This window comes from Neophocaena asiaeorientalis, unplaced genomic scaffold (assembly GCF_003031525.2).
Source record: "Neophocaena asiaeorientalis asiaeorientalis breed wild unplaced genomic scaffold, Neophocaena_asiaeorientalis_V1.1 scaffold1, whole genome shotgun sequence".
In the NCBI taxonomy this organism is placed as follows: domain Eukaryota; kingdom Metazoa; phylum Chordata; class Mammalia; order Artiodactyla; family Phocoenidae; genus Neophocaena; species Neophocaena asiaeorientalis.
In genome coordinates, this window is record NW_020171981.1 from 1,033,662 (window position 1) to 1,043,693 (window position 10,032).

A 10,032-nucleotide genomic window follows, 5' to 3' on the forward strand; every position below is an offset into this window, starting at 1 on the left:
CCGCATCCCTCTGGGAACTGTTCCTCCACCCTCTCACCATCTGCCAAGGGGAGGACCCCCAAGGGCAGGAGATCGGAGACTCAGGATAGTGTTGGCTTTCTTAAAAGAGTGGAGACACAGCCCTCGGCCCCTCGGGGGATCTGACTCAAGCCACGACCCCGCCTCGCTGCCCCCGGTACCAGGCGCTAAGACCCAGCGGGCGCGCCGGCCAGTCCCGGGCCCCTGAGCCCGCCAGCCTGCCGGGCAGCTGGGCCGGGACGCCAGCTCGCGGAGGGAAGAGACAGCGGCGCGGAGGGGGCTATGGGTCGGGCGGCGTGGGGGCTGCTGTGGCTGCTGCTGGGCAGCGCCGGGGCACAGTACGAGAAGTACAGCTTCCGGGGCTTCCCGCCCGAGGACCTGATGCCCCTGGCCGCGGCCTACGGGCACGCGCTGGAGCAGTACGAGGGCGAGAGCTGGCGCGAGAGCGCGCGCTACCTCGAGGCCGCGCTGCGGCTGCACCGGCTGCTGCGGGACAGCGAGGCCTTCTGCCACGCCAACTGCAGCGGCCCCGCGCCGCCCAAAAGGAGCGCGCCGCCTGCTTGCGGCGCTGCAAGCGTTCGCTGCCCGCCTTCCAGGTGCCCTACCCGCCGCGCCAGCTGCTGCGCGACTTCCAGAGCCGCCTGCCCTACCAGTACCTGCACTACGCGCAGTTCAAGGTGCGCGCAGCCGGCGGCGCCTCCTAGTCGGGTCTGGGGGAGCGCGGCTCCTCGCGTGTGCTCGGGGCTGCGGGCTCTGGCCCTGCTGACCGGCCCTGTCCCCACGCCGCAGGCGAACCGGCTGGAGAAAGCGGTGGCCGCGGCCTACACCTTCCTTCAGAGGAACCCGAAGCACGAGCTCACCGCCAAGTATCTCAACTACTATCGCGGGCTGCTGGACGCCGCCGACGAGCCCCTCACGGACTTGGAGGCCCAGCCCTATGAGGTGGGGTGCCAGGGTAGGGCCAGCCCTGACGCAATTCCCTGAGTCCCCCATAGGGCTCGTGGGGGAGGGGAGGTGTGGGGGTCCCCTTGACCCCTGTGCCGCGTCCCCTGCCCCTAGGCCGTGTTCCTCCGGGCTGTGAAGCTCTACAACAGCGGAGATTTCCGTAGCAGCACCGAGGACATGGAGCGGGCCCTGGCCGAGTACATGGCCGTCTTTGCCCGGTGTCTGGCTGGCTGCGAGGGGGCCCACGAGCAGGTGGACTTCAAGGACTTCTATCCAGCCATAGCAGGTATCCACCCCGGTGGGCATCCCTTTCATCCTCAGGGCCCTGCTTCCCAGAAATTCTAAGGCACCTTAACACAAATATTCATTCCATGCATATTTATGGAGCGCCTACTAAGTGCTTGGGAGGCGGACAGGCATAAGGTGTTATCCCTACCCTCAGACCCTTCAGTCGGCGTTGGCTGAGAGGGACCAACAGAACACCTGCCACTGGGTGCAGAGGGCTGCAGTAGGGAGTGTCCAAGGTGCTGGGCATCGGTGCAGAGAGGAGGTGACATCCCAAAAGGGTCTGGGGAGGTTGGGTTCATGGGCCTTCCAGGCAGAGGGCAATGCAGGTGCAAAGTTGCTGAGGTGGGAAACGACCCAGCATGTGTGTGCAGAAAGCAGTCTGTGGCCAGAAATCACACCTAGTCTGGGGGATCCCTAAGGTCGGAGTCCCTCAGCAGGGGCAGAAGGGACTGTCCTGAGCTTCTCTCTTTGGGCTTCAGTCCCACCTCCAGGCCTCACCTGCCAACCTCCCAGTGTGCCCTGGCTTCCTCTGGCTTTGGGGTGGTGGGTGAGCTGTGGGGGTGATAAGTCAGCCCAGGCCACTGTAGGCTTCCGCAGCATCCCTTGTCCCTCGACTGTCTCGTGGGATCAGCAGGCAGAGCTGGGACTGGGAGCCATCGGCCGTCATCCCCATCAGCGGGATGGAGCTCTTCAGTACACCAGCTCCTCACCGCTGCCACCCCCACCCCCAGATCTCTTTGCAGAATCCCTGCAGTGCAAGGTGGACTGTGAGGCCAACTTGACCCCCAACGTGGGCGGCTACTTCGTGGAGAAGTTCGTGGCCACCATGTATCACTACCTGCAGTTTGCCTACTACAAGTGTGAGCCTCCTGGGGGCCTTGTGGGGGGGGAGAGCACTGCACTGGGAATGAAGCCGAGCCACAACTGAGGACCCTTGGTGATGGGAGGGAAGGCTGGGGGTGGCGAGGCAGGTGAGAAGCTTGTGGCGGGGAACAGAGAGCAGCCTCAGGGGAGAATGCCAGGGCCTCTTGGGTAAATGACTAGATAGTCAACAACTGCACAGCACTTGATAGTTTACAAAGCCCTGCCACATCTGTTTATCTCACTTGGTCCTCTCACAAGCAACCGGTAGCTGGCGTTACTGGACCCATTTTTCAGATGAGGAAGCCAAGGCTCACAGAGGGTAAGGGGCCATTAGTTAACATGGCTAATAAAAAGTAGCACCAGCACTTAAGGCTGTCCTCACTTACGGGGGATTCCGGCATCAGCCGGGGCTAAGATGGTCAATCTCCAGGGTTTCTACAATGCAGAGATGCCAAGATTCAGACAGGCTGGAGTTGGAGAGGAGGAGCTGAAGACCAAGGGCCAGGAGACCCTTTGTGTTCTAGTTGGCAAACAGGTTGAGGGCTGGGCCACCGGCTTCTGGTTCCCCAGTGCCATCGTTCTCCAGCTGTGTGAGCTCAAGCAGTTTACCTGACCTCTCTGTGCCTCAGACTTCTTATCTGTAAAATGGGGACGACAGTAACAGTGAGGCTTAAATGAGTTACATGGGGCATAAGGTAAGTGCCCAATACATTCTAGCTTGTATTATTATTGGGTGGGGTGAGGCGCCCAACAGGTATTCTGGGAGGCAGCTGGGGAACCAGGGGCACTGGACTAAATTGGGAGATAGGGGTGGGTTAGTTGAGGGTTATCCCTGAAGGTGGGGAAGTGCCAGGGCCACTACTCACTCCTGTCCTGCCTGCAGTGAACGACGTGCGCCAGGCCGCCCGCAGTGCCGCCAGCTACATGCTCTTTGACCCCGAAGACAATGTCATGCAGCAAAACCTGGTGTATTATCGCTTCCACAGGGCCCGCTGGGGCCTGGAGGAGGAGGACTTCCAGCCCAGGGAGGTGGGCATTGCCGAGGCATTCTCAGGATATGCGATTTGATTAAAACAAACAAACAAACAAACAAACCTGGCTTCCTCCAAAGGCAGGGTGAGAAATAAAGAGAAAGAATTTGGGTTGTAGTTGGAGTCCTAGGTTCAAACCTAGCAGCTGTGTGGTCCTGGGAATACTACTGGCCTTTTCTGAATCTGTTGCCTTACCTGCAAAATGGGGGTGGAACAGCCTACGTCTCCAGCACAGTGCCTGGCATGTGGGAGGTAAAAAATATCTGTCCCTGCCTGCTCCCTTCCCCACTCTCACCATGCTCACTGCTGGCCTTTGCCCTCCTTCCCCAGGGACCCCATAACCTGGACCAACTGAGGAACCCCTTGGAATTCTAGGGCAAGACTGGCAAATATGGGACACATGGTACCACTCCCGACTTCCTTGTCAGTAGCAGACATTGCGAATCGATTTAGGCACTCATTCTCACTGAGCCCTCAGAATCCTTCTTAACCCGGCGCTTCAAGCAGCTGTGATTTTTCGACCAGCATGTGAACTGATACCTGTACCCTGCTCCTCGAGCTGTGAAAGGGCCAGAGGGCCCAGATCCTAGGAGCTCTGGCTCCTCCACCATCTGGCAGCAGGGCCTGGCTCACCTCACTTTCCTTCCCTCCTCCCAGGAGGCCAGGCTCTACCACAACCAGACAGCTGAGCTTCGGGAGCTGCTGGAGTTTGCGCACATGTACCTGCAGTCAGATGACGAGGTAAGTGGCCCCTTGCCCTCCTGGCTTGGGTGGCGATGGACACCCCTTGATCCTCTTCCTGGGGCCGCCGTGCCAAATCTCAGCCTCAGCTCGTGGCAGTCAGCCATTGTGAAGCAGAGGGATTTCACCTGTCCCTTGTTGGCACCTGCCCTCTCCCCACTCCGTGTCCTCACACCCCCCTTCTCTACATGTCTGAATCTCGCTTCTCCTGGGCCCAGCTCTGGTGGCGCCTCCTCCAGAAGCCCTTGCTGTACGTCCTGGCTCTGTCTTCTGGGCTTGCCGTGCCTACTCTGACCGTCTGTGCCTCCCTGGACCGGAGTTACTTACAGCCCTGTCTGTCTCACCCCACCCCTTTCTCCAGCCAGTCTCCTAGAGGACTGGGCTCCAGGACAGGGACCAGGTTATTCCCAGCTCTCCCATAGCACCTGGCACAGAGCTGGCCCTCAGAAACTGGGCTTGAATGAACCAGTGAGTGAATGAATGAACACAGGATGCCAGGAAGGAAGGACCACAGTGTGTTATTACTTTGATTCTAAATGAGGGTTTGAGAGCCTGAATTCTCTGAGGTGTTGCCGCCCAGCGTTTATTTATCCATCCCCGCCATTGTTCATGCACCCATGCCCCCCCTCATCAAACAGGGGGCCAGGTCTGCACAGTGAGCCCCCAGGCTTTGGTGCTTACCAGACTTGGCTCCACCATTTCCCAGTTGGATAGCCTCCAGGCAAGTGTTAGGTAACCCTCTAACTTCCATTTCTTCATCCATGGAATGGAGAGAATAATGGCCATCTTACACCGCTGTGGTGGGAGTTCAGTGAGATCTAGTATGTAAATCACTTATTGTAGAGCTGGCGCACGTAGGTGCTCAGGGGGTGGTAGCCATTTTGATTACTGTTATTTGTTGCTTGCTGTTTGCCAGACACCGTGCTTGGGGCTGTGGTAGATTGAGGAAAGGCACAGTCCCTCGCCCAATCAGATCACCGTTAGTTCAGTGCAGTGGGAGAAGTCAGCATGGGGCACTGGACGAGGCCTCCAGACCCAGCCAGGGTCATCGGCAAGGGCCGCATCCTGGAGCTGACGCCTGATGTTGGAGGGATAAACAAAAGCTATCCAAGCACAGGGGAGTAAAGGTGTTCCTGGCCAGGAGACAGCACGAGCAGACAGTCTTCATGGACTAGCAGTGTTGCCTGTGTATTTACGCTTAAAAGGTGGGCTGTGGAGAGGAAGAACGTTACACCAACCCTGAAGCTCTGCCGGTGGAGCCCCATGCATCAGTTCATTGAGGGGGCAGTTTGGGAACAGGACTTAGGGAGAAACCCTCCAGTTATTCCTGTGTGAGGTCTTGAGTGTGACTGGGAAGGAGGGGTTTGGGACCAAGATGGGATGGGAGGGCCCCTTGGCCAGGAAGGGAGCCGATCTGGGTTTGTGCCTGCTATGACCTGGTTTATCCTCCCATCCTGGGGCTGCTCTAGATGGAGCTGAAGGAGACAGAACCGCCCGTGGAGCCTGAGGAGCCCCCGTCTGATGCCGAGTTTGAAGGGGAGGGCGACTACGAGGAAAGCATCTATGCTGACTGGTGGCAGGAGCCAGATGCCAAGGGCGACGAGGCTGAGGCCGGTCAGCGACTTGAATCCTGGTGGAGGGGCGGGGATGCAGCCTGGGCCGGACGTTAGGGACAGGAGGATCCAAGCACTGGGCTGCAGAGGCTGTGGAGTAGCTGTGCTGGGTGCTGGCACCCCTCTTCTGGGGGCTTCCGGCCTGTTAGCAACCCCTGTCCCACCTGGTAGAGGGGTGGGGGTGACATCCTTCCTGGAGCAGGGACCAGCTGAGACCTGTTCCTGGGGACCCTCACTCCTGCCTGCGCCACCTCCCCGAGGACAGCACCCAGAAACCTGTTGGGGATGGGAGGCTAACCCCAATGCTCTCTCCTTTCATTTTTCAGAGCCGGAGCCTGAACTAGCATAAGAAGAGGGCCCCTGGCACCCCTCAAGAGCTTTGGGAAGCCCGGGCCCAGTGGCACCACCCCCACCAGCTTGGGCAGCAACAACAACTATTTATTAAACATGTAAATGGACATAGCTGGCCAGGCCCCGTCCTGTCCCAGCTGTGAGCACTGCTCCCCAGACCCCTCTTGCCTCCTCTCTGGGTCTCTGGACCACCGGAAGATGGTGCCGCAGCTGCGGCCGGCCTGTCCTCCTCCCGGTGTCCTCCCCACCCAGTGGGGCAGTCTCCTGGAGGAGAAGATGCTAGCTCTTCCTAGTCGGGGTCTCAAGCTGCATTGCAGACACAGCAGCGGGGCAGCTGGCATCGCGAAGAGCACTGGACCAGGAGTCCAGCGGTTCCTGGCACATTGGCCGTTGGTGCTCAATAAACATTTCTTGTTGAATGACTCACAGCATTGGGGTCCAGACTCCCCTGGGCAGGTCCTTCCCTCCCTCCCTCTGCACCCATCTCCCCTCATCAGTAAATGTGGAGACAGGTGAGGGGTCACAGTTTGGCCTCTGTGGATGGACCCTGGGTGTTTGCAACTACGAGGAGCATCAGCCTGCCGTTGCAATCGGCCGCTAGGGGGCGTGAGGATGCAGTTCTGCCTGAGTCCTGGCAAGATGGTGGTTTCAGATTTCTAAGGTGGTATGTCCTGTATCTTCCTAGTTCAGCATCGCTTCCCTCAGGGAATGTGGGGAGGGGGGGGGGCCAAGGACACTTACTTCCGGTTTTTGCTTTCCAAGCGTTTACTGAGAGCAAGCATGCCCTGCGTTGCCCTCTCTGCCCATTCTCCCATTCATTCCACGGCAGGGAACAGACCCTCTTAGTGGCCAGAGGAACCCTAGGGATACGGCTTGATAACATGAGACTTTGTGGTGGCAGTGGGACTGCCAGACCATCTTGCCCAATCTTGCATTGGCTCTGGGGGGGCAGAGAATTGGGAGGTGGCTACCACCCACCCTGTGATTCCCCCCCACTTCATGTTCCCGAGCAGGGAAGTAGGGGCAAAAGGGGTCTGTCTGGGGAGGGACACCGGGCTAGGGCCAGCCAGGTGACAGTTCTGGCCCACTGCCCACATTTCTGTTCTCCCAGCGGTAGGGTGGTGGAGGACCTTTCTCCTCTTACTGGAAGGTGGAGCGAAAGCTGGTAAGCCCAGTTCTCACCGTCCACACCCCTGCCCAGATGTGCCAGCTGACGTGGCCTGGGCCCTGCCCATCACTGTGTCCAGGAGGACTCCCTGCCCCACCCCATGCCCTTCTCCTGGGCCTTTGGTGAAGATGAAGAAAGGAAGGACAGAGGCGGAGTGTGGAGCACGGGCGGGGTCAAAGCTGGGGACGCCGGTGACCTCACTGCTCCCTTCCTCCCGTAGGTGGGTCTGCAGTGGCAGCGTCTCCAAAGAGCTCCCAGGTACCAGGGCGGCCCTGCCCCACCCCACCCCTCTCAAGCTGCTGTGTTGTCAGCTTCCACCGAGGCCCCGCCCCCTGTTTCTGGGAGGGGCTGCCCTCCAGGGCTGGCCCTCCGGAGGGTGAGGAGTGGGGACGCGCTCCAGCATGCCTGCATGAGTAGGAGCTCTGGAATCTGGACCGCTGGGTTTGAGTCTGAAAGCGCCTGTGTGCGGGAGCGAGAAGGCCTGTGTGCCTGTGTGTTGGTGTAGATGTGAGCGAGTGCCTGCGTGCACGTGTCTGAGAATGTCCGTGGCAGCGTCGTGGGCGAAAGTGCGGGTTTGCGCATGCGTCCCTGAGGGTGCGCTCATTCGTGACCCTAACCCTAGAATATGTGATTGTACTCAACGCTTATGTATTGGGCACCTACGAGCCGGGTACGTCGCAGGTGTTGGGCATACAATAGTGGACAAAGCAAGCCAAGCACCCCCTGCCTTCCTGGAGCTTGCATTCCAGCGGGGAGACAGGCAATAAACAAATGTTATAATGAATGAGTTATCTGGCTATGTTAACATAAGTGCGTTGGAAAAATAGAGCAGGGTGAGAGGATCGGGAGAACAGGGCGGGAATGGGGGTACGGTTTAAGAAGTGTGTTAGGGCTTCCCTGGTGGCACAGTGGTTGAGAGTCCGCCTGCCGATGCACGGGACACGGGTTCGTGCCCCAGTCCGGGAAGATCCCACATGCCACGGAGCGGCTGGGCCCCCGGAGCCTGTGCTCCGCAACAGGAGAGGCCACAATAGTGAGAGGCCCGCGTACCAAAAAAATAATTAAAAAATTTAAAAAGTGTGTTTAAAAAAAAAGAAGTGTGTTGATGTGTGTGTCCAAGTGTGCATCTGAGGGTGAGGGTGTGTGTGTGTATGTGTGCGCGTGCGCGCGTGTGTCCTGGGAACAGAAGGCCGCCCCTCTCTAGGTACTCACCCCGGCGTTAACCCAGGCCCTCCCCTTCCAGTGGGCCTTACTCAGCTTCTCCATCCCTGGCAGCCACCAGCCACTCCCACCTGTCTCTGATGTCAGTGTCTCCCCATTGCCCGGCCAGCTCCCCAAACCGGTGAGATCGCGTTCTAGCGAGTCCCAGCGAGTCCCAGCGAGTCCCAGCGTGGGCCCTCTGGGGCCCTCCAGCCCATTCTCCCAAGCCCACCCAGCCCAGACGCCTTCACCTCCTCCACGTCTCTGTCTCACTCGGTCCTCTCCTTACCCAGCTCCCAGCTACCCACCCAGCACCTCAGCAGCCCTAGCATCTGTAGCAAAATGGCTAGAAGGTTAGAGACAGCCAAAAGGGCACTGGGGATGATGACCTCACACAACAGAGCCAGACTCAGATGTCACAGAGGTGTCCTGGATCCAGAAAGACCCCGTCCCAAGCAAAGCCTCACTGCTACAATGTATTGAATACCTACTGTGTGCCGGGCACTTGGCAGGTGCTTTACAGCCTTCAAAACAGTCTTCCGGTTCCTGGACTTCCCTGGCGGTCCGGTGGTTAACACTCCTTGCTTCCACTGCAGGGGGCAAGGGTTTGATCCCTGGTCCAGGAACTAAGGTCCCGCATGCCACACGGCCAAAACAAACAAAAAACAGTCTTGCAACATAGATATCAATTCCCTTCTGCCACAGGTGAGGCTGAGGAATGAGAGCAACCTGTCCAAGGTTCCTCAAGGTGGGGGGTGCCTGAGCTGGGTTTGAAACATTTCTCCCTAAATCCATGATAGTCAGAGAAGGGAGAGAGCAGAGAACACCGTGGTCTCCTCTCTCTGGTCCCCGGAGCTGGCTTTGTCCCTTTATGCTGTCAGCTGGGGCTGGGGAGAGGAAGGTGAGGACCAGATGTGGAGACAAAGCCCACACATTGCCACAGCTCACCAAGGGAGGCAGAGAGTTCCAGAAGGGAGGGAGGGAAGGAGGAAGGGTAGGGAGGAAGGGGAGGAAGGGGAGGAAGGGCAGGCAGTCAAGCCTCACTCTCAGGCCTGATTCCATAGCCCAGTCCCACTTCCTGCTGTTGGCTCCCTGGGATTGGACCAGAGGTTAGAGGGCCTGGGGACAGACTCGCTGGGGTCATTTAGACCAGCCTTTTCTTGAATCCTGAGAGGTGATGGCCAATAGAGGCAGGGGAGGGAGGGTCCTATGGGATTCCCCCAAATTCTTGTAAATTCCCCGCTTAGGTTTGAGAACTAGTTCTTGAAGTCTCACCCTAGTGTTCTCCTCCTCAGGGAGAGTACGGTCCCCCTGACTCGCGCTCCTGTGTCAGAAAGCTGTGTCCAGTTGGCACTGGGGCCAACCTCATAAGCTTACTGGGGGAGTCCTGGCAGCCACAGGGCCCAAGCCCTGTGCAGCTTCCCCACTCAGGGGCCTTCATCCAGGCCTCCTCTTGCAGCTTCTCTCCAAGGATGGCTCCAGCAGATGGCCCCAAATTCATGGATGGGGAAACTGAGGCCCAGAGAGACTAGATTGGGCTCCCAGGGCTGCATGATAAAACTCCAAGATGACTTGGGGATTAGATGGGAGTATGCTGAGTGCTGGGGCTGCCCACTGGAGCCAGCCCGAGCCCACACTGGGGACACATCACCCCATAATCACCACCTGCCTGGGTGCCAGCTGGCGCCGGGGTGCCTGCAGAACATCTCTTCTGACCCCCAAAAAGCCCTTGCGGTGGGAGCACCTTTCCTGCCCATAACTCAGGTGGAGAAACTGAGGTAAAAGGAGGACATGGCTGCTTGTTTACCCCCCC

General features: G+C 58.7%; 1 protein-coding gene across 1 annotated transcript; it reads left to right on the top strand.

Moving 5' to 3' along the window:
• Positions 1 to 270: 270 nt before the first annotated feature.
• Positions 271 to 6,262, top strand: P3H4 (prolyl 3-hydroxylase family member 4 (inactive)). Its single transcript, XM_024744912.1, is given in 9 exon segments — positions 271 to 559; positions 562 to 695; positions 808 to 960; positions 1,078 to 1,249; positions 1,983 to 2,111; positions 2,999 to 3,144; positions 3,804 to 3,887; positions 5,357 to 5,501; positions 5,827 to 6,262. Coding segments are annotated over 9 exon segments (1,245 nt in total). The 5' UTR covers positions 271 to 300; the 3' UTR covers positions 5,850 to 6,262.
• Positions 6,263 to 10,032: the final 3,770 nt, after the last annotated feature.